General features: G+C 37.0%; 3 protein-coding genes across 4 annotated transcripts; 2 read left to right on the top strand and 1 right to left on the bottom strand.

The window, feature by feature from the left end:
• The first annotated feature begins 633 nt into the window (after window positions 1-633).
• LOC306866706 (isocitrate dehydrogenase [NAD] subunit alpha, mitochondrial) lies at window positions 634-8,121 on the top strand. 2 transcript variants are annotated; one of them, XM_079411989.1, is made up of 12 exons: window positions 655-748; window positions 1,145-1,204; window positions 2,429-2,491; window positions 3,330-3,413; window positions 3,583-3,697; window positions 3,783-3,970; window positions 5,877-6,010; window positions 6,132-6,234; window positions 6,785-6,849; window positions 6,942-7,026; window positions 7,120-7,272; window positions 7,364-8,026. In XM_079411989.1, the coding sequence occupies exons 1-12, from the start codon at window positions 722-724 to the stop codon at window positions 7,445-7,447; spliced, it is 1,161 nt and encodes a 386-aa protein (XP_079268115.1). In that variant the 5' UTR covers window positions 655-721; the 3' UTR covers window positions 7,448-8,026. The 2 variants fall into 2 exon arrangements, with proteins under 2 accessions (XP_079268116.1, XP_079268115.1); XM_079411990.1 differs by lacking the exon at window positions 1,145-1,204 and having other exon boundaries at window positions 634-748; window positions 7,364-8,121.
• Window positions 8,114-13,928, bottom strand: LOC306866707 (long-chain-fatty-acid--CoA ligase ACSBG1-like). The gene is made up of 14 exons (XM_079411991.1): window positions 13,837-13,928; window positions 13,037-13,092; window positions 12,629-12,900; window positions 12,409-12,497; window positions 11,558-11,678; window positions 11,390-11,470; window positions 11,155-11,304; window positions 10,890-11,066; window positions 9,737-9,915; window positions 9,408-9,641; window positions 9,093-9,310; window positions 8,846-8,985; window positions 8,518-8,764; window positions 8,114-8,388 (listed from the first exon to the last, which is right to left on the bottom strand). Exons 1-14 carry the CDS (start codon window positions 13,896-13,898, stop codon window positions 8,312-8,314), a joined length of 2,103 nt encoding a protein of 700 aa, XP_079268117.1. The 5' UTR covers window positions 13,899-13,928; the 3' UTR covers window positions 8,114-8,311.
• A 4,514-nt stretch (window positions 13,929-18,442) lies between these two features.
• On the top strand, window positions 18,443-24,121 carry LOC306866815 (dnaJ homolog subfamily A member 4-like). The gene is made up of 8 exons (XM_079412185.1): window positions 18,443-18,568; window positions 18,879-19,026; window positions 21,390-21,564; window positions 21,729-21,833; window positions 21,924-22,151; window positions 22,230-22,460; window positions 22,576-22,676; window positions 23,262-24,121. The coding sequence occupies exons 2-8, from the start codon at window positions 18,895-18,897 to the stop codon at window positions 23,472-23,474; spliced, it is 1,185 nt and encodes a 394-aa protein (XP_079268311.1). The 5' UTR covers window positions 18,443-18,568; window positions 18,879-18,894; the 3' UTR covers window positions 23,475-24,121.
• Window positions 24,122-24,185: the final 64 nt, after the last annotated feature.

The following is a 24,185-nucleotide window of genomic DNA, read 5'->3' as shown; positions in this document are numbered from 1 at the left end:
CGCAGAGAAGTGGGCTGTTGCCAAGTCTAAGAAAACCCTTGTTGGAGTCTTGCATGTTGATAAAAAGCAAATCTCAGTTTTAACCTGTTGGGAACATTTGTGAATTAATAATAAAAATAAAATAAAAATAAAAAAAACTACACCTGCTTCTTCTAAATTCTGAAATCTCATAAGATAAACGCTCCTTAGAAGTGATGGGGGTCTGTGGATTTTATTTTTTTTCATAAAAACATTGTAAAAATTATATTTAAAAATTTTATTTGAAATAAAACATTCGAATAAATGAACTAATGTATTTTTAAATAAATACATAGTGATTAGGAAAATGTAATAATGTAACAATAACAAAATTAATATAAATATATCTAAATATAAATAACTTAAAAATATATATATATATGTGTGTGTGTGTGTGTGTGTGCGCGTGTGTGTGCGTGTGTGTGTGTGTGAATTTAAGTTATTAATAATAATAATTCTATATATATATATATATATATATTTTTTTTATTATTATTATTTTTTTTTTTCACATGAAAATATATGGCTGCCTTTTGGATGATCACATTTGGGGTCCGTGAGATCAAAACGATTGAAAACCCCGGCGTAAGGTAACGCATAGCTTCCTATTAGTGTAGTCACAATCTGGCAACCCAAGATACTCATAGTAGAGGACCGGATAGCTGCATTGAGTTACTAGTCACCTGAACACGATTAGCACAGGATGGCTGGGAACGCGTGGAGGTCAACGGTAAGGACTACATTATATGACATCATAGCAGTCTGTGCTGTATTTTGCCAAATATGACTGTAGTGTGAATGCAAGTGTGTAACGTTGCGTTGCAATAGAGATGCCACAGCGGCCCTGTACTGCATGCCCTTCACACCGGCACTTACACGTTTAATACATTTAACAGCTCTCAGTCAACTCATCTACTAGTCTGTTTACAGATATAAATGAAGTTAAGAGAATGACACGATGCGTATTAATCTCGTGAATGAATCACGCCACAGATGTTCAACCTCTGCATTCATCCTCACCATCCACACGTTATTGTGCTTAATACCCCCAAATAGTATGCACACTCAACCAGGAGGACAGTAAGGTCAGGGTGTGAAATTTAAAACGACATTTTTGCTTTTTCAGCTCATAAAACTTCTCGAGAGGTGCGGCGTGCGGATAAGTGACTCGAGCTGGTCTCCGGAAGTAAGACGCGCGTCTCAGTTCGCTTTAACGCGTGAGCGCGCAGGGGCTTAAAAGATGGCAAATCTGACATGGACATTAAAATAGTTAGGGTGAAATAGAGTTTAGAAATGAGATCAGCAAAACAGCTAATTTAAATGTGCAAGGAGAACCATTAACGCTAACTAAGCAAAGAATCTGGTGGATGAAGGTCACCTCGACATGTTGGCTTAGTGAAGAAGAGTTGACTGATGTCAAGATTAAACTAGACCAGAGATTTAGTTTATGAGTGTCATTATGGACTGAATGTTCTTCTAGAAGAGGAAAACAAATCATGAATATAAGCGATAAGACACGAGAAGATGCAGAAGAACTTTGTCCTTCAGACTGCTGTTTTACAAATAATCTATGGGTTAAAGAAGAAATAGAAATAGAATGAAGTTAAAACCTATTAAACTTCTTATTGGGTTGAAAAGAGAAAAATGCTGGATCTTAGATATTTGGATATTAGTGGATATTGTGTTATCTATTGCAGTGACATTTTTAAGTGTCATTTTGAATGGAAATTAATTTAAAATATTTTTTTTGGCAAAGAGTTCAAATGCTTTTTTAGGCTACATATCTTGCTTCACACTCAGTTTTATGGCACCACTCTCTCACAGTACACATTGCTTTCTGAAAAAAACAAGCAATGTCCCCATCAGATCTGCTGTCTTTTGAGGGGTTTGTTTCAAAAAAGCCTTCTCATTTGTATGTGACCATCAGTGACCAGTAGCCTTCAAGTTCTAGGCTGATTTAAACTTTTCATTTTACACCAGGGATAAGTCCTTACCTTTTTAATAACTCAAATTTAATCACAACTAATTGGTTTGCATTTGTCTAATCTTTTGACTTCAGGATGATCCCTGGTGTAATTCCCCTCTACATGCTTGTTGCCATAATTGCACTTTCCGCATTGTGTTCAGAAACACTTAAAGTTTGCATGCAGAGTTAATGGAATCATACTTAGTCTTTTAAGTCTGGCTCAGTCTGATTAACTGCTTTAGCTGTTGTGTGCTTGTTTGCAAAGAGCCACGGTGAAGATCAACCATAGTGGCAGACGCATCAAATGCAGCACTTTTTGAAAACACATGGTTAATTTGCTCGCTTTATAATAGATGGTTTGGGCTTTGTGTATCGGGTATTATCAGCTTAAATCTGTCTTTCAGTGTTGTTGATCTGTTTGTTAATTTGAAATTGTTTCTGCAGGTGTCCCGTGTAATGGGAGCCATAAAGACTCAGAGCCCACAGCCCAGAACCTTCTCCAGAGGGGTAAGTTCAAACCAACACGTACCATGTACCACGGTAATTGTATGGTTGTTTTTTTACAAGTACATTGAATGTAAATCGTAAAATGTACCATGGTCAAAATGAAAGTAGTTTGTGGTCCAGTTTGGTTCGTTTGTAAAGCTTCGCTTTTACACCACTTGTCAAACCATTTTTTAAATATATTTTAATATGTTACAAATTTTAGGAAAATTGAATTTGATTTAGGAAGTCAACTATACAGTGACCTTAAATGTGACAATATGCAGTTTGACAAGTAAAACTGATTAAATTGTAAATAAAAACAAAAGATTTTTGTTAAAGTTTAAAAAAAATTCTTCTTTTCTTCAAATCCAATTTTTATAGTAGTTTTATGTGTTAAAGCCATACATTATATTGTTGGGGGGAAAAAAGGGTTTGGTACATAAAAGGTCAGTTTTAGTTGCCTGAAAGGCAAGTACTTGGAAGAGCTTAATGCCCAGCCTTGGGTATAAAGATTCAATCACAAAAGAAGTCTAGCATTCATTTTGCTGCCTGCAGAAACTATGTAGTTGTGCCAGTTGAGTAGTTACTTCAGTCAAGATTGTTCATTTGAAGGCGTTGGTTTTTTTGGCACTAGTAAAAGCAGAATGAGTCAGACCTACTCTAAACAAACAGCAAAACTTGAAATTGATGCCTTTGTTGTCCTTGTTATTCTGGAGATGTTAGTTATAGCAGCCAGCAGTGTTGAAACTTCATGACCTTTTGTACTAAAATCCTCAAATTCCTTGTCTAAACTTTATGTAGAAAGCTTTTGTGATCATTTTCCAGATTCAGTCTCGTTTTCTGTGCTTTATTTTGACAGCTTCAAACTGTAACGTTAATTCCTGGAGATGGAATCGGTCCAGAGATCTCCTCTGCAGTAATGAAGATATTTGAAGCAGCTAAGGTAAGAGTCTGTTGTTTTACTCTTCAGGAATGCAGCACAGGCTGCAAGTTTCAACAAGTGCATTATCCACTTTTCCTGCATGTCAGGCTTAAAATTGAGCTACTGTTATATTTTTTAACCCCTTTGTGCACTGTTTTAAATTTTAGTTGTGAACTCTTTCCTTAACCAGGCCCCTATTCAATGGGAAGAGAGAAATGTCACTGCCATCAAAGGGCCTGGAGGCAGGTGGATGATCCCTCCTGAGGCCAAAGAGTCGATGGACAAAAACAAAATTGGATTAAAAGGTACATTTGCTGACTGTGTCTCATAGCAGGCAGATTTTCATAGTATATTTGAAACTCGCATGATCAAAACTGAATTATATTTCAGGACCACTGAAAACACCGATTGCTGCTGGACACCCATCCATGAACCTGCTGCTGAGGAAGACCTTTGACCTGTATGCTAATGTGCGTCCTTGTGTGTCAATTGAGGGCTATAAGACACCTTACACTGATGTGGATCTGGTCACCATCAGAGAAAACACAGAAGGAGAGTACAGTGGGATTGAACATGTGGTAAGTATGAGTGCTCTCCTGCCTTTTAAACTATTTACCCAGTAACCCAACCAAACCAGGGCTAGTTGCTGTTATTCCTTTGATTTCTACTTTAAAGTATGTGAACCCATTGGATTTGAAAGATTTCTACATCAATTGGTCATCAGATTTGATCTGACTTTATAAACAAGTCCTTTTTTAAATCGGACCATTTATTGTTAAAATCTAGTTTAGTATTCTTAATGCCAAAGCATCTCAGCTAGTCTGTCATCAGGATTTATGGGGTTCACATACTTTTTCCTGTAACTGCATTTAGACCTTTAGTTCCAGTGTAGCACAATAGGATGTCATTTGACTTTTGGAACCCTCAGCAGCTGATTGGCTCCTTCACAAATGTCAAAGGTCATGCTATTGACATCTAATGCTGTCTTAACCAGTTTCTCATGCAGCGCTAGCGGGAATTCAGTGGCACAGCTCATATTTCAGTGCTGTTTATTCTTTAGGTAGGTGCCACTCGGCTGCTGTAAATCAGTTGTCTTCTGGTCCCAGTCCATAGTGTGTCCAAGCGTCATGTGAAATGACCTTCGGGTCGCCACATTTCATTCATGCGATCTTCCCTTTGTCTGTTCACGTTATCAAGTTGTACATTACGGTTCAAGAGTTTGGGGTCAGTGAGGGGGGGGGGGGGGGGGGGGGGGGGGGGGGGGGGGTAATACTTTTATTCAGCAAGGATGCACTAAATTGATCAAAAGTGACAGTAAAGACACGTATAAAGCAGATTATGTTTCAAAGAAGTTTCCACCAAAACATAAGAGACCACAACTCGTTTCAAAATTGAAAATAAGAAATGTTTCCTGAGCAGCAAATCAGCATATTTGAATGATTTCTGAAGGATCATGTGACACTGGAGTAATGATGCTGGAAATTCAGATTTACATCACAGGAATATATATGTAAAAATAGAAAACAGTTGTTTTAAGTTGTATTAATATTTCACAGTATTACAGTTCTTACTGTGATTTTGACCAAATAAATGTAGTCTTTGTGAGAGACTTCTTTCAAAAGCATTTAAAAAATCATACAGACTCCAAACATTTGAACAGTAGTGTAAATTTAAAAAGAATCTTTTTACTTTTCTCAAATTTTCTGTAGACATTAAAAAAAAATCTTTTAGACCCCAAATTTTTAAATGGTATTATACATGATGTGGTTCTATACATAAAGCATGAAAGGGACAGTCCACCCAAAAATTGTCAATAATTATTCACCGTCATGTTGTTCCAGACCCGTAAGGCTTTTGTTCATCTGACCCTGCATAGACAGCAACACAACTGACACGTTCAAGGCCCAGAAAGGTAGTAAGGACATCGGTAAAATAATCCTTGTGACATCAGTGGTTCAACCTTAATTTTATGAAACTACGAGAGTACTTTTTGTGCTCAAAGAAACGTTATTAATTATTTTTTAATTTTTTTTTTTTTTACACAAACCATATTCTTGTAGCTTGGTTAAAATGTCACATTGACTATTTTAACAATGTCCTTTCTACCTTTCTGGGCCTTGAACATGGTAGTTATGTTGTTGTCTATGCAGGGTCAGAAAGCTCTCGGATTTCATCAAAATATCTTAATTTGTGTTCTGAAGATATATGAAGGTCTTACAGGTTAGGAGGGGTGAGTAATGAGTGTGAGTAATTAATGACAGAATTTAGTTTTTTAGGTGAACTATCCCTTTAAGCTGCCTTATAGGTCAAGTCCACCATATGAAACTTTTTGTGCAAAATTTAAATCTGAGTGTGTATAACAGTCATCATATCTTGCCCTTTTGTATTCGCTAACATGACCCTGTTTTTTGAAACCTAAACATGGCTTTTGTCAAGATCTGGTTATCTCAGTATTATATTTGCACTATTTTCACTCTTAATCAGATTGTGGATGGAGTTGTGCAGAGTATTAAACTGATCACAGAGCAAGCCAGCAGGCGCATCGCTGAGTATGCATTTGAGTACGCCAGGAATAACCAAAGAGCCAGTGTCACGGCCGTTCACAAAGCCAACATCATGTGAGAGTCACAAATCACAGATTTTCTGTATAACAAGTTTTTACTGACAACAAATGGCTTGTTGGATCTAATTACAAAATAACTGTAATATAAAGATGCTAAATTCAGTGATGTCTTCTAGGCGAATGTCCGACGGTCTGTTCCTGCAGAAGTGCAGAGAGGTTGCTGAGAATTTCAAGGACGTGAAATTCACTGAGATGTATCTGGATACAGTCTGTCTTAATGTATGTTTACAAGAGAACTTCATTCATTATTCATCTGTAAAGCATACATTATTTTGTAAATGTGTGCTTTTGCTGTTTTTATTAGTTTTTGTATTGTATTTCTATATAAGTTTAAATGACTGTTTTTCAATTTAAAGTCTTTCTTATATTGCATTCTTTTATTTCAATGTTTATATTTTATTTCAGCTTCATATTAATTACAGACTCTTTTTCTTAAATGGTCATCTATATTTTATATATCTAGTTAACAGTTACAACAATGCATGTTCTGAGTTTCAGTTTGGCCTTTTTTACTTATGCTGTGAAATATGGAAAAAAATACAGAATTCCGTTGCATTGCATTCACACACAGCAAATACAGGATTTGAAAGTAAATGTGGTCCCCCGTTTCATGTAAATTAAATTTCATGATGATCAAGTTTGTAATAATCGTCAAACCGTTTTATAATTTATGTGATTTATTAGAAGACCTGCTCAATGTAGTGACCCAGAAATCATTTTACTTTTATATACAGTCTTTAAATTACTTTGTAATGTGATTATCCACTAGATGGTGCAAGATCCTTCTCAGTTTGATGTACTAGTTATGCCTAATCTTTATGGCGACATCTTGAGGTGAGTCTGTATAAAGCATCATATAATGATAATATATGTGATATGATGATCTACAAAGTGCAAGTCTCACCAAGCTTTGATTTGGGTTTCAGTGACCTGTGTGCCGGATTGATTGGGGGTCTTGGAGTCACTCCCAGTGGAAACATAGGAGCCAATGGTGTCGCCATATTTGAATCCGTATGTATTGGACTCTGGAGGCTGATGCAATAGCTTCACAATGGAGTGATTGATCAAATAGCATCATTCCATTTTTTTTTTTTTATGTGTTAGGTACACGGAACTGCCCCCGACATTGCAGGCAAAGACCTGGCGAACCCCACCGCCCTTTTGCTGAGTGCCGTCATGATGTTGCGCCACATGGGACTTCATGGTCACGCTAAAAAGATTGAGGCCGCCTGCTTCGACACCATACGGGAAAAAAATGTAGGATCAGTCATTGAATATGAATATGAATTTAGCTTCTACCATCAAGAGAGAACTTATTTTTATTCCTATTACCCATCTAATATTTCAGGTTCTGACCAAAGATCTCGGTGGAAACTCAAAGTGCTCAGAGTTCACAGCTGACATCTGCCGAAGAGTGCAGGACATGGAATGAGGCTTTTCTAGTGTCTATGTTTGGATCTGATGCCTAAAGAACGGAGTCAAAAAAAGAAAGAAATTAATCTTCGTATCATTCTGATATCTGTGCACAATTCTACTAAGTGTCTGCATTTTTGTTTCTCCAGAACTACAAAGCATTGTCTTAAATTCTTGTCCTTCAGTGACTGTATTTGTGAGCTGTTTTAATCTGTCAAAAAGGAACTACATAAACTGTATTTATTGACTGGACACTTTCTCTGGTTTGATGTGTTTTGACAATTTGCCATTCTGTCATATGACAGGAATAATCTTGTCCAAATAGTAGGGGCGTAAATACATAAAGGCTATTTTGAATTATTTAGGTTTTTTGTTTTGTTTTTGTTTTTTGCTTCAAAGTGTGGCAAATCAGTTAAAAAAAGTGAATATATGTTTCACATTGTTTATGCTTAAGCTTTTACATAAGCTATGAACTTTGCATTATGGTTAACAATTAATATAATTCAAACAGTTCTTGACCTTTGCTGTGTCAATTGTGAAATGACTGTACTATCAAGACATGACTGTCGATGGAATATATACGTCTGTTGTTATGGACAAAACAACCTATGTCTTTATTTTCACAGAGCACTATTATATGATCATTATAATACTGCATGAACTAGCATTGCCATATTCAGTAAATCCATAGACAAAGCACAAGTTTTATTTTTAAGATCTGGTCAAAACATACAGGAATATCCAATTTACATGGAAGACAATTAACAGTATGTTTCATGAAAGATAAAAAAGAAAAAAATCATTAAAAATCTAATTTCTACAATATGATTGGCCAAAAAAGCAACAGCATCTTTAACAGAGATACAGCCTGTCTGGAGGTAGTCTATTCTCTGTAAAAACTCTCGATTTCATCTTGATACATCTGCAACACCACTGGGCGACGTAGTTTCATTGTAGGACCTGAAAAGTAACATAATGCTATTATCTTTTGGAAATAACTTGTTCCAGTTTCAATAGAAGTAAAGAAATCCATCAGAAAATATATTATTTTTATACCCATTGGATAAAAGTAATGTGCACAGCACTCACCTAGTTCTCCTCCAACAATTGAGAAATCTTTCCCTAATACGGTCCATTTTTGGATGCGCTGGGCATTTGAGATTGCTTTTGAGTTGACCCGTGCGATGCCCTCTTCAATAGACTGGTACACTATCTTGTCTTTTCCTCCAATGATGTCTGACACCTTTGTCGATTGGCTACCATGCCGCTGACAGAATTCCACAGCCTCCAAGCTAAGAATGTCAGTGGGTTCTGTAGTCTCTGGATTGATTGTGCACTATCCAAGGAAAGGAATAATAGACTATAATAGATGGTTTTGGAGTTATTGAAGCCAGAGCCTTCAAGGCATATAGTTTACCTTTAGCGATAGCAGCATGGACAGAAATTTTCTCTTGTCTCCAATCAGCATGGCATTGCTGATGATTGGCAACTCCTGTTTTACAGCATCCTCTATGGGAAGTGGGGGAACGTTCTCTCCTCCAGCAGTGACAATAAGCTCTGAATGAAAAGCGATTGAATGGAAATGCCATTTTAAGCTAACCTGAATCTAATTATAGCATCAAAGCTAGTAAAATATGTGTCTGATTCAAAATAGCATCCTTTACCTTTTATTCTTCCAGTGATGTAAAGAAAGCCATCTTCATCTACCTTTCCCAAGTCTCCAGACCGGAGCCATCCATCTTCATCCAAAGCCTCCTTTGTTTTATCCTCCAGGTTGAGGAATCCCATGAAGACATTGCGGCCCCAGAAACACACCTCTCCAATGCCATCAGCATCTACGTTTACTAGTTTGTATCGGCAGCCCGGAACCACTTTACCACAGCTAGAAGAATTTTGGGAATTGTTACACAGTGAACTTGTTGATCCTTGGCCTTCAGATTGAAGGTTCTCAACCTGTAAATTGAGTTAAGAAGGCTTGCCTTGAAAATCGGTACACTTTCGGTCCAGACATAAAGTGGGGTCCTGAGCTTTCACTCATCCCGTAGGCTTCATAGAGTCGAATGTTGAGGCCAAGGAAGAGCTGAAGAGTTTCACTTCCAATAGGTGCTGCTCCCGAGAAGAACTTCACACAATTGGAGAAGCCCAGCTCAGCACGAAGCTTCTGCAAGACCAAACTGTCTGCAAGAGTGAAGAGGAATGACTTCTCCTCATCCCTAATTTAAAGAAAATGATCATAAAAAACATAAGAAAACTTCAAATAACTTCAATGTAATGTGGACAGTGATATACTGTAAAACAATTGACGTACTTGGTAAGCCTTTGATTAGCTTCCAGACTAACAGACATGGCCCATGTCACAAGTTTCCTTTTCATGTATCCACACCGTGAAATGCCTTCTTTGATCTTTTCCATAATTTTCTCCCAAACACGAGGAACGCCCATGTGGGCTGTAGGGGTTACCTCTTGAAGAGTGTCTACTAAACTCCCCTAAAAGGTAACATAAAATTTCAAGTAAACACCAGAGCAATGTAGAGTAGAATGTAGAGTAGAAATTGATCCTTTATAATATTTGACAGTGCTGTAGTAGTCTTGGACTAAAGTCTGAGTCCAAGACCATACGCCCATGAATCTTTACATTATGACCACCTATTTAATAACCGGTAGGACTTCCATTAGCCCACATAACAGTGGCCACGCGGCGAGGTGGCGATAGGTCTCCTGGGGTATCTGGTACCATCATGTCAACAGCAGGTCCTCCAATTTCCATATATTGAGGGGTGGTGGTGATGCTTTTCCAAGTCAAACAACAGATGTTGGACTGGGTGAATTTAGAGGCCAAAGCATAAACAGAAATGTACCATCATGTTCCTTGAACCACTCCTTGACAATTCTGGCAGTGTGGCATGGCGCATTATCCTGTTGGTAACGACGACAAACAGGGAACACTGTTGCCATGAATGGGTGCACTTCGTCCACAACGAAGTTCAGATACCTCATAGCTGACAGGAATTGTACTTTTGGGATAATGGGGCCTAAAGTGTCCCAACAAAACATTGCCCACAGCATAACTGGAACTGTGTCCACCCAACAGTGCATCCAGGTGCCATAGCCTCTGTTGGTAACCGGCGTATCTGCACTCGGCCATGATGTGATGCACTGGGAATCTTGGTTGGGGGGTTGATTATAATGTATATAATCAACCAACTTCAGGTCTCTGACTTTATTTGGAGTTGATCTACTTAGGTCCTGTCCTGGTCTCGACTACAACACTGATATTTGATGATGATACCAGTTACAGCATCTAAAGCAGGGGTTCCACATTCCAGTAGAGTGTGTAAGATTGGTAGGAAGTGTGTAAGAAGGGCAGGTGTATTGGAGCTAAACTCTGTAGCAAAGTGTCTCTCCAGGAGCAAGACTGACTGGCCTAAAGCTAAACAAAAGTTCCGTTCTTAAACATTTACCTTAAGAGCATCTGGCTGAGCAAAGTTAACTTGCTCCCCCCACTGGATCCCTGTCCAGAGATCATAGATCTGGGCGGCAATATGGCTGAGAGGAAGGTAGCTGACCAGAGACTCTTGCCTGATTTCAGCTGGCTGCATATCTCCAGCCCTGCTTGCATGGTGAGCTGTCCATATGATCTATAAGAGTCCAAAATTTAAAACTGTCATTAATCTGCAGCAAAACCATGCTGCTATATTGTGAATGTAATTTCCCATAGCAGATTACGTTATCATGGCTTAGCATCACTCCTTTCGGGGATCCGGTTGTCCCAGATGTGTAAATAAGTACACAGCACTGATTGGCTTTCTGACTACTGATGACTTCATCAAGTTCTTGATCAGAGACCTCCAGTCCTAGTCCCATGAACTCTTCCCACTGTTCAAAGACAAACAGTGATAGTAACTCTTTGAGTAACTTTGGCCTACATGGTAACTCAGATCTCTATATATTGGACACTCACTGAATAGAGGTGGGGCAACTTCTCCTTCAAAGATCCAGAATACTGTACTATGGCTTTCAAGTGTGGAAGCTTATCCTTTACCTAACAAGACAAACAGGAGTATTAATCAGCTTGCTCATTGAGTATGAGGAGGTCCAGGTTGAGAAAATAAAGTACACCAAATGTTACCTGTAAAATCTTATCCAGGTGCTTTTGATTTTCCACAACAATGACATTGGCTTTTGAGTCTTTAGCAACATAGAGGCAGGCATCTGGTGAGTTTGTGGTATAGATACCTGCCATTATACCCCTAGCACAAACAAAGATATAGATGTGAGGGCAGTGATAGATGATCTAATACTCCCTCCCTTTCCACCTTAATAAGTTAATTTAAAGTTGTATTTGATGTTAAAGGCCCCTGCAACAAAGTGACCAATGTGTAAACAAGCTTTCTACACTTAAGATGGTTAACTCAGGGTCCTTTTTAGTAATTCTGTTCCATGTTACACACTAAGTACATTCACATGTACTTCAAAAGTTAGATTTGTACGCTTTTGTGATATTTGTGAAGTCGGACTAACAGCACAATTGGAATAATGCAATTGTAGCTTGGCTTCATCCAGCATGTACAGTAAAAACCCGGGGTCCTCAACTCTGGACCTCGAGATCCACTCCCCTGCAGAGATTAGTGCCAACCTGGATCAAAGAAGACCTCGATTAGCTTGTTTTGATTAGAGTTAGAGCTAAACTTTTCAGGAAAGTGGATCTCGACTCGAGGTCCAGAGTTGAGGACCCCTGGTATAAACAGTATTTTAATTGTGATACCGCTGGTCTCTGCATTGTGCATGTGATTCAAAAGACAAAAGGTGATGCATTTAATCCTTCAAATGTTCGATTTAAGCATTCTGTCATGTACTTGGACAGAGAAACTGACACTAGTTTGACTACAGCAAAAGGTGCACCATCGATTTTCAAACTGAAAAATAACAAGTGAGGAATTTTTAAGCTTAAATTAAATAAGAACTAAGGGTATTTCTCACCCTGCAAAGACAGTTCCAACAGCAGCAATAAACCACTCTGCGGAATTGAATCCCAGGATGGCTACACTGTGGAACCGCTCCAGACCAAGCTAGAATAATTTTAAAATATGACTGTATTATAAGCAATCCATAAATTACATGAGAATGAGCTGTGCAAATTAACTTTGTTACATGAACATGTTATGTATGAATTAGCGTATAAAAACTGCTCTATGATCACCTTTAGAAAGCTTTTCGCAGCCATTCGACTGAGGTGATAATATTCTGAAAAGGTAACTTTTTCCCATTTGTTTCCTCTTTTGCTTGCCAAAGCGGTCAGCTTCCCGTACTTCTGAACTGAGTTGGTAAACATCTGATGCACAGTGATGGGCTGTTCTGGACAAAGTTCATCCATTCTCAGCTGAACTGATCCGCTGGCCTCTGTAGTCCACAGGGATTGGGCTGGGGCCAATTCTGCACCTGCCAGAACCTCCTCAATGCTCTTTTTCTCTGCTGCATTGAATTAGAGATCATCACAGTTCAATGACAACAAATTTGATGATGTGAACAACAGAATTAGAAAGTCAGAACATAATCCTGATCTCCAAACTCCAAATATGATAAACAAAATAATAGTTACTCTACTTACACAATCCAGTCCCAACATCCTGCTGCAAAACCTCTGACATGGTTGAACAGACCGAGCTGAAACACAGATTGCTGGTCTGTTAGATATCAGTGGACTCTTGCTTTCCCTGCAGTCAGACCCGGCTCTTGCTGTTGTACCCATGAATCACATACTGGAACCACTCAACAGCATTGTAAGCCCCCACAATGACACGTTCGGGTTACTAAATACTAAAGTCCCTTCAGCTTTATTGACATACGGGTGCTCACAAAATGTGTGAATTTTGTTCCCATCAGTCTTGGAAACTTCTATTCACTCTTTCACTTCAGTTCTTGACGTAACAGCCACAAATGAGAGGGCACATTAGGTTGCTTTAAAATTGCCATCCCTACAAATTGACAGACTTGATGCTCTTTGTAAAAAAGAGTGGCAGAACTGGCAGCTGAACTGATTTCATTTCCGCTGTTCATTTTGATTCAGAGTGTGTTTGGTGAAAAGCACCAGAAGTTTTGTTGAAGTTTTTTCCAAGTAGTGTTCTGCCAGACTCTTTAGAAAAGACATTTTACATCTTATTCTAATCTGTGGCAACCATATCGGAACATAACTTAACACAAATTCTCACAATTTTTTTAAGAACCAAAGGTGTCGCACTGTTAAAGAAAAAAAAAATTCACTGTAACCTTATTTTTTCTTGCATTGATATTTGATTCATTTTGATTCACATAAAACGACTCGAATATCAATGTGCAGGGTTAAAATTCAACATGATGAAGATGTCACTGTCCAAGTTAATTAAAATTATGTTAAACACATCCACATACCTTTTTCCAAGCTGGTTATTGGTTGGATCAGTTTGCTGGTGTACTTGAGTGCCGGTGCTCATGCTGATTGGTATGAACTGTTCAAAGATTGTCCGGTTCTTGGCATAATGAGGACAGAATGAAGCAATGAATGGCTCCATGAGGCACCATCTCAATTCTCCAAATGAAAAACTTCAGATATGCGCTTATTTTTATGATGCTCTGAGTATGCTGAGTTTCTGGGATATAATCTTAGTGAAGTTCTTTTCTTAGGTTAAATTGGCAAAAAGTTTGTTCAGTGTGAAATGTTTTTGGATGAAAACACAATGCATATTAATGAGTTTGTGGGCTTTCATATGCAAATTTGTTACAGTCCTTTGAATTTGTGTAAAACAACCCACTCTGAATTTATTTGAGGTTATTCTGACATATCGTCAATAAAATGAATTAATTTCTAATGGGATTTATTTTTATATTTTACTTTTATCACCTTAAGGAAAAGAGAGGAAGAGTCATATTTTTCCATACACAGAACTGCTTTTCTGTGAACATTACATTTTTGTGCTTTGGTGTGTTCCAAACTCCAAAGTTTTTTTTTTACGTTAAATCGAGTCCTTTCTGTTGTGCAACAAAGCAAACAAGCTTAAATGTATGGGTCAATTACAAATAAGAGTGTCCATGATGAAGAAAGGAAAAATGGATTAAAACTCTAAAGTACTCTAAAGTTCTCAGAAATGTTCTCTTTGTATTAATGTTGGTGTAATTTTGAAAAACAGTTATACATTTCTATTTAAAAATTACTCTAAATGTATAATACCAACAGTAGAAGAGTAAGACATTTATTTATTTATTGTTTGTTTAAAATTATTTTTTCAAGGTAATATTATTACACTAATACTAATACCACACCTAAGATTTGGGGAATTGCACAATATGGCATTTTTCAGCTTGAACTCATTTTGATAATTGTAGAAACTTAAAGACACTGTAACGATGGTCTGGATGCTCTAATATTATTATATTATGTGCCCAACTGCTTAATAAGGTTTTATTTTCTAAAACGTCTAATGAGTTTTTTCTTCATTATGATATCAGTATCATTGATCCAGCCTGGTATTTTATGTTATCTCACCAAAAATATCAAATCATCAGTTTAATTGCACTTTTGAATGTTTTATGAAGAAATGAATAGATCCAAAAATAAGAGCCAGTTACATCATGACATGACATGACATGACATGAGGTCATGTTAACCTTCCTAACGTCCTCGGCTTGCCAAACCTCATTGAATCTGTATAAAGAAGTTTGTACTATAAAAGTCCTACTACTTTATTTATAACCGCGTTTGGGAGATATGCAAAGTGCAAATGATAAGATTATTCATATTCATATTAATAACAATATGCATAAGAAAGAGCAATGTTGTGTTAGTGTTTTCTCTCTTGAGAAGGAAGAAGTCTTAGCCTACCTGTATTAAAGTTCCTTATAGTAAGTGGTTCACAAGCTGCACGCGCAGGTGTTGAACTTGAAGACCCCCTTCGCCTCTGGTCGACGACGGGGCGCTCTTTAGGGTTTCAGTAAATTATAGGTCAACATCCACGTCATCAAACTGTTTGATTTCTGTGTCCTAAAGTAACCTGTTAGAAGTGAGAAACCGCTACAAATGATTCAGTGGGTGAGTGAGCTGCCCGTGCCCGAACTCATTTGACCTGTTCATACAAAAGAATCGACTCAAAAGAGTCATTCATTCACAAATCGGGCATCACCGATTAAGATTAATCGGTTCAGGATGTTTCTGCTGAAATATTGTGGGGTATACAGGCTAAATATATACAAAACATGAAAACATGAGCAATAGTCCAGAGTTATGATGCAGTTTGGTTGAAATCAAAATTCACAACCTATTAAGATGACAGAAGATAGTAGGGCTATCTAAATATATTTATCTTTAAATGTTTGACAAGCTATATAAACTTTAAAGGGCAAAACTTTTGTTTTTACAAACTTAAATATGTTTCTGTTATATGAATTGGTGGTAAATATTCCTTATTCAGATTCATATTTTTGTTGCTTGCAATAAAATGAACATGAAACACACACACACATATAGTTATTGCTATATCATATTTTTAATCTAAGTTTTTATCGAATTCTTTGCCTAAAATTTGGAAAGCTGCTTATGTTCTCCCATTATTTAAAGGTGGTGATCCCTCAGACATGAACAACTATTGTCCTATCTCTAAACTTTCAATTTTGGCCAAGATTCCTGAATCTCAGGTAAACTTACAATTAAAAGTTTACCTGAGGGGAAGTCGTGGAGGGGAAGTCGTGGCCTAATGGTTAGAGAGCTGGACTTGTAATCCAAAGGTTGCGGGTTCGAGTCTCGGGCTGGCAGGGATTGTAGGTGGGGGAGTGAATGTCCAGCGCTCTCTCCACCCTCAATACCACGACTGAGGTGCCCTTGAGCAAGGTACCGAACCCCCAACTGCTCCCCGGGCACTGCAGCATAAAATGGCTGCCCACTGCTCCGGGTGTGTGTTCACGGTGTGTGTGTGTTCACTGCTGTGTGTGTGCACTATGGATGGGTTAAATGCAGAGCACGAATTCCGAGTATGGGTCACCATACTTGGCTGAATGTCACTTCACTTAAAACAGTTTTTATTTGATAATAACATCATAACTCTTTTCAGTCTGGTTTTAGGACTGGTCATAGTACCATTACTGCTGCTACGGTATAGTGTTAAATGATATTATTGGTGCCCTGGATAAAAAAAAACAGCACTGTGCAGGCTTATTTGTGGATCTGTCTAAGGCGTTAGATTCAGTGAATCATGAATTACTGCTAAACAAACTTAGCAGCGCTGGTTTCGGACCAGGGACATTGAAATGGTTTAAAAATTAATTGGTAGATCGGACTCAGTGTGTTCATGTGGAGGATCTCAAATCTGATTTTCTTGATATGTCTAAAGGGGTCCCCCAGGTTTCCATTTTGTTTTCTATTTATATAAATGATTTGGGTAAGGACATTCAAGCAAAAAAACACTTTTATGCTGATGATACTATTATTTATACACTTGCTCCATCTATAACACAGGCGGTGAAAGAGCTTCAGATTGCATTTCAGTCACTAGAAGATGCTCTGGTTAGTTTAAAATTAGTTTTAAATTCACAGAAAACAAAGTTTATGGTTTTTTCAAAAGCTCAGGCACAAGTACTTGATAATCTTAGTATTTTTACATCTAATGGTAAAATGATTGAAAGAGTACCTTTTTACAAGTACTTGGGCATTTAGATTGATGATAAGCTTTTGTTCAATGTACATATTGCTAATCTAATCAGGAAGCTCAAACTGAAGCTTGGCTTTTATTTTAGAAATAAATCTAATATTACTTTTAATGCCAAAATGCCTAATCGTTTAAACGCCACAGCCTACCTGAGTATTATTGCTGACCATGTCCATCCCTTTATGACTACAGTGTACCCATCTTCTGATGGCTACTTCCAGCAGGATAATGCACCATGTCACAAAGCTCAAATCATCTCAGACTGGTTTCTTGAACATGACAATGAGTTCACTTTACTCAAATGGCCTCCACAGTCACCAGATCTCAATCCAATAGAGCACCTTTGGGATGTGGTGGAACGGGAGATTTGCATCATGGATGTGCAGCTGACAAATCTGCAGCAACTGTGTGATGCTATCATGTCAATATGAACCAAAATCTCTGAGGAATGTTTCCAACACCTTGTTGAATCTATGCCACGAAGAATTTAGGCAGTTCTGAAGGCAAAAGGGGGTCCAACCCGGTACTAGCAAGGTGTACCTAATAAAGTGGCCAGTGAGTGTGTGTGTATATATATATATATATATATATCCTATGTTATTTCAGCTAATTGCCTGGGCAAACGTTTCATTTAGTTTCATGTACTAATATTTAATTAATTTAAAATTAAACTAAAACAAAATAATGAACAAATAACACTACAATTGTAGATAACATATCCACCATCATCATTTAGCCTGCTGAAAAGTTTACCTTGTTAAAGAGCGACCTCTGCTGAGCAATCGTCAGAACAAATCTCAAGGCAGATAGATTTTTGGAGTTACATTGTATTATTTTCCATTAGTTTTAACTATTATTTTCCTGTTAATCCCAGTAAAGCTGCTTTGAAACAATCTGTAATGTATTGTGTAAAGCGCTATATAAATAAATGAGACTCGACACATGTGGGATCTAGATTTACTTTGCTACTTAAACTCGCTGTGTTCTAATAGGCCTATCTGATACACGTTCTATATATATATATATATATATATATATATATATATATATATATATATATATATATATATATTAATTTTGCAATATTTGCACATGCATCTCACATTTCTTTAGAAAATGTAAAAAAAAATAAAAAATACTTTGTATGTTACTCTAAATTAAAACATCATGCAAAGTTGCAAACGCATTCTAACATACATAAAGTTAGGTAGGCCTATCATTCATAATTGCTTGGACACCGTGCAAACATCTCAAATCCCATGTGAAGCTGCTTGCCTTTATTCCATCCCATCTCGTCTATTCTTCTCATGGAAGTTTCCGGCGCTGGAGCTCGAGAAGGTTCTGGAGCGCCGCGGTTTATATAAGAGCGACAGCGCGCGCTGCGTTCAGCGGCAGTACCACAGTCACACAAGCAGAGAGACGAACACAACGCAGCACAGCGAGTCGGCTTTTCCTCTTCCTTTATTCCTGTGAGTATTATCAAACTCATAACGTGCACAAATACAATCACGAAGCTTTATTTGAAGAGTTCTCTGTAGCGCCATTCACTCATGTTACGGAGAGTTTGAGTATCACGTTAGCGTTCAAGTAATAACAGTCTGTTGTAAATCAAACGATCGCTTGTATTAACCTGCTCTAATATCGTTTTATGTAACATGCATGTTTAGTGGCATTATTAAATATCGTGTTGAGCTTCAATATGTCTTTTAACTACTATGTCATAGGTATATTGTTGTAGTAGGCAGGACTGTTGATATGTTGTGTTCCTGTACACTGCAGCTGATTCCTGTTAAAGATGGTTCGAGAAACCGGTTTCTACGATCTGCTCGGCGTCAGTCCCAAAGCCTCGGTGGACGAGATCAAGAAGGCATATCGGAAGCTGGCGCTGAAATATCACCCGGACAAAAACCCGAATGAAGGCGAGAAAGTAAGTGGAGGTGTAGAGACTGTATCATGTTTCACGTTGCCTGATAAATACAGCGACAGAAATGAAAGGAAGTGTCCTGAACACTCATGTGAGTGGTGAGAAGCATTTCTAAACATGGCTTTGAGATCTGTCCGAATATATGGATGCAAATAGTGCATGATTTGTATTTTTATAATTATTTTATTTTTTATTATTTTCAATCTAGTGCAGAAGCCCTTGACAGTAATTTTGTTTAATTATATTTTATCTCACCTTTTGTTGTTGGTAACACTTTAGTATAGGGACCAATTCTCAAAATAATCGATATTACAAACATAAATCGCAAATATGACTAAATATGGCATTAAAAGTATAAAATTCACTCGTTTTTTATAAAGTAACACTGTCAAACAGTGACACCCGCCGGTAAAGTTACAGCTGAGGCTTGCCTCCCTTCGGTCCATAGACTTAAAACAGATACCCTAAAGCAGGGGTCACCACACTCGGTCCTGGAGGGCCGGTGTCCTGCAGAGTTTAGCTCCAACGTGCCTCAACACACCTGCCTTGAAGTCTCAAGTATACCAACAAGACCTTGATTAGCTGGTTCATATGTGTTTGATTAGGGTTGGAGCTAAACTCTGCAGGACACCGGCCCTCCAGGAACAAGTTTGGTGACCCCTGCCCTAAAACGTGCCGTGACTTTTCTGGAGGCTCATTGAAATGAATGGGGGAAAGTCACGTGAGAGGAGGCAATGCCTCCATCGCGCTATAACTGGATATGATCGGTTATGATTGGATGTGATTGGTTCCTGCGATAAATCCCGCCTCTTGTTTTCGTGCGAGCTCTCGGCCTGAATGAAGAAAATGATGGCGTTATTGACTAATTATAAAGTAAGTAAACAACTCTCCTGCTTCGATACCACTGCTTTGTGTCACGTCAAAATAAAACTTGAAATGGTCTGAAAACATGGTGACTGCGTCAGTTTTGAGTGAGCATTCAGTGTGATGAAATGAAAGATATTGTAATATGTTACCAATATTTTTCATTTGTGAACTGATGTTCAGCTGTTCTTTTTAATAGTCAACTTATTTTCGGGTCATCATCGTCATAAACGCAATGTAAACACTGCCACAGACACGAAGTTATAAGGTGTCATTTAATCTAACATGAACAAACAATGAACATTTATTACAGTATTTAGCCTATTAATCTTTGTTTACATTAGTTAATACAAATACAGTTAATTGTTAGTTCATGTTAGTTCACAGTGCATAAACTAATGGTGACAAACAAATCTTTTGATTTTAATAATGCATTAGTAAATTTTGAAATTCATATTAACTAAGATTAATAAATGCTGTAGAAGTAGGCTATTGTTTATTCTTAGTTCATGCTAACTAAAGTAGTTAACTAATGAAACCTTATTGTTTCCAGAATATTGTTCAAATTGTTACTGCCTTTAGTTATGATTTTGGAATAAATATAAAAATGCATAAAAACACTATGAAATGTATAATTAGTATTAAAATTATTACATAAAATACAAAAATTATATTAATAAAATACAAAATATAATTATATTTGTTCTCTTTTTTTATGTAATATTTATTTACCCAGGAAAATGTGACAACATTAAGTGTAACAGGGGCATGCACACGCACACACACACACACACACACACACACACACACACACACACACACACACACATACATATAGCTATATGAAACTGCCTCCTCATTTTAAAACACCACTGCAAAGCACATAATCTGCATGAGCATATTCTACATCCCTTATCCTTGCCAATGTACCTTTTTCACATTTCTGGGTTTATCAGCAGCGGAAGTCGTCATAGTTGGGTTAACTTCAAGAACAGCGAATGAGAGAGCACCACAAATACCGGAATATATTTTTGCATTCCCATTTGCTCAAAAAGCAAAACAAATACTCCGCAGTAGTGTTTTCATGAGTTTGAAAAAAAGGAAAAACACCCTGGCATTAGCATTAATTAGTTTCAATTTTTTATTTTTTTTTGTAATTTAATGCAAAGGTGATGTATACAAAGTATAGTGTTATAAATTTACATACTTTTGAGGATTTACGATGATGATGATGACTGTTAAATGCATGATCACAGTCTTGTGAAAAGGGTCCATACCTAAACTTAACATTTCATAACATTTACTATTAATAAGCAGCAAATCAGGATAAAAGGAAAAAAGTGAAAGTGAAAAATAAAAAAGAAAGAAAAACAGAAATTACCAAAAAAAGAAATGCTGAATAAATGTTTAAAGAAATTAGTTAATTATTACAGAAAAATATCAGACTCATGATTAAAAGTGTTTATGCATGCATTATTAAAATGATCTTTTCTATCCTCCAGTTTAAACTCATATCACAAGCCTATGAGGTCCTCTCAGATCCCAAAAAGAGGGATTTGTATGACCAAGGAGGTGAACAAGCCATAAAGGAGGGAGGCATGGCAGGAGGGGGATCTCCCATGGACATTTTCAACATGTTTTTTGGTGGCAGTTGCAGAACGCAAAGAGAAAGGAGAGGTGAGATTTATTTACTGCACTAGGTGGCAGTAAGCAAGCGTCATGTTCTGTAACCCCCCCCCATGGGAAGTCAAATATAACCTTATATATAGTTTATGCACTTTAATGTTTCATATCCTGGTGGTTGGTAGCTAATACTGTGTTGTCTGTTTTCCTTTATTCAGGTAAGAATGTGGTTCACCAGCTTGGAGTCACACTGGAGGAATTATACAATGGCTCAACAAGAAAACTTGGCCTTCAGAAGAGCGTGATCTGTGAGAAATGCGAAGGTAAGAAGGTTGCTAGTCTGAGTTCCTTTAATGGGAAAATTGTTATAATAATATTGCAAAGATTTAAGATCTAAACGTTCTGTCTTGCAGGTTATGGAGGCAAAAAAGGCACAATTGAAAAATGTTCAACCTGCAAAGGAAGAGGGGTTCAGGTCCAGGTGCAACAGATTGGACCGGGAATGATCCAGCAGATTCAGAGCATGTGCTCCGACTGCCAAGGACAGGGAGACAAGTTCAGCTCCAAGGACCGTTGCAAGAACTGCAATGGAAGCAAAGTGGAACGCAAGAAGAAGATTCTTGAAGTCCATATTGACAAAGGTAGAAGAACAGGAACTTCCAGGCCCTTCTATATTCTTAAGTATTCTAGATGCATGCTAATAATGGTCTTTGTCACAGGAATGAAGGACGGCCAGAAGATCACATTCCACGGAGAAGGAGATCAAGAGCCTGGACTGGAGCCTGGTGATGTTATAATCGTACTGGACATTAAAAAACACCCCGTCTTCCAAAGACAAGACGACAACCTGATCATGAAGATGAAGATCAAGCTGGTGGAGGCGCTCTGCGGGTTTAAAAAAACTATTCATACGCTAGATAACCGATTGTTGCTCATCAACTCCGCTCCAGGTATGTCCCATATACTATTTATATGTGAGTAATATTTGAGTGATTTTTCAATTAATATTTAGTACATCAAATATTTAAATTGTCAAATTCATTTGTTTTATTCTTTTTGTTTTAGGTCAAGTAATAAAACCTAATGATCTAAAATGTATTCATAATGAGGGCATGCCTGTGTACAGAGGCCCTTATGAGAAAGGGCTTCTCATCATACAGTTTGAGGTAAATCGGTACCTAATCTTTGTTTTATTTTATTTTATCATGGTTTATTTTATTTGATGTTGCTTTGCATCTTCTAGAAACAAACAATAAATAGATGGCCTAATGCCAAAAAAAGTAATTACTAATGAATTAATTTAATTAAAATAATTGAATAATTTTTTTTAAAATCTGATTTGTGATTAATTAAAATTTGTACTATTTTTATATTTTTATTTTTCTGTTATTATTGGTATTTAAATTGGTATGGAACAAAAACAAAACTAATTAAATATAAATTTAATTATATATACTGAAAAGAACAAATATTTTTGTGCGATTTACTAATTAATATAAACTACAGTAATTTAATATAATTTAATCTGATGTGTGATTATTTATTTTTTTTATATATTTTATAATATTTAACTTTTAATCTTCTATGAAAAAAACGAATTGTTTACAGCCAAATAAATAAAAATTGTCACATTGGAAAAATAAATTAATAAATAAATAAATAATAAAGAAAAAAGTTTGTGAGAAAGAAAACAATGGTTATAATTTGTGTTGGGAACATCACATTTAACGGAAGCCTTTCTATTCCCTCAGATTGAGTTCCCAGATAAACACTGGCTACCTGAGCACATGCTGCCTGACCTGGAGAGGTTACTTCCAGTCAGAGATCACGTCATGATGTCAGATGATATGGAAGAGGTTGAGCTGTGTGAAGTAGACTATGAAAAACAAAAGAGAAACCACAGTGGTGAAGCCTACGATGAAGACGAAGGCCCCAGGCGTGGCGTCCAGTGCCAGACTCAGTAAATGTCGTATAGCAGAAACACTGCTGCTGCAATACTTGTGTGGCTGTAAATGCACACTCAGTATTAGGCCGGTTAAATTTAGTTCTTGCTGAGCGATATGTACAGCAAGAATTTCCTCACCAAGCCTTACGAAACGGACCATTTTCTTGCCACCACTGGAATTCTTCTTTCTGAAGTGTCTCATGAGGAACCAGGAGTGTTTGGCAGTTACCACCATAAATGATTATTAATGGACATTTAATCAAAGCAACTATTTTGGATAAAAATGTCAGTCATTTACAAACGGAATTTATTAGTGACTTAAATATGCATGTAAATTATTCTGTATGTTTGAGTATGTTCACTTTTGTATGTTATTCTGTAGATGTGCTTTTGTCAAGAGTGGGCGCTGCACTTTTTTTTGTCAGTTGAAAATCTGTATTTGTACATTTTCTAAGAATGTCATATATTCACTGTCATATATTTAATGTGTCGTTTCCTTATTTAAAATGAGTTTAATTGTCACAAATAAAACATTTCATTACAATTCCTTCTTTAATTGAATATGCATAATTGCAACTGAAAGCAATCTCAAAAAAAATTATGTAAAAGTCAGTTTAGAGTATTCTCTTATTTTATATTGTATAAAAACCCTCACATCCAATTTGTAGTCTGGGGTCGGTGAGATTTTTAAAAAGAAATCAATACATTTAATCAACAAGGATGCATCAGA

The sequence above is a fragment of the Barbus barbus genome (genome assembly GCF_936440315.1).
Source record: "Barbus barbus genome assembly, chromosome: 48".
NCBI classification, from domain to species: Eukaryota; Metazoa; Chordata; class Actinopteri; order Cypriniformes; family Cyprinidae; genus Barbus; species Barbus barbus.
The sequence above is the reverse complement of the archived record's forward strand: the minus strand, read 5'-3'. Positions and strand labels throughout refer to the sequence as shown.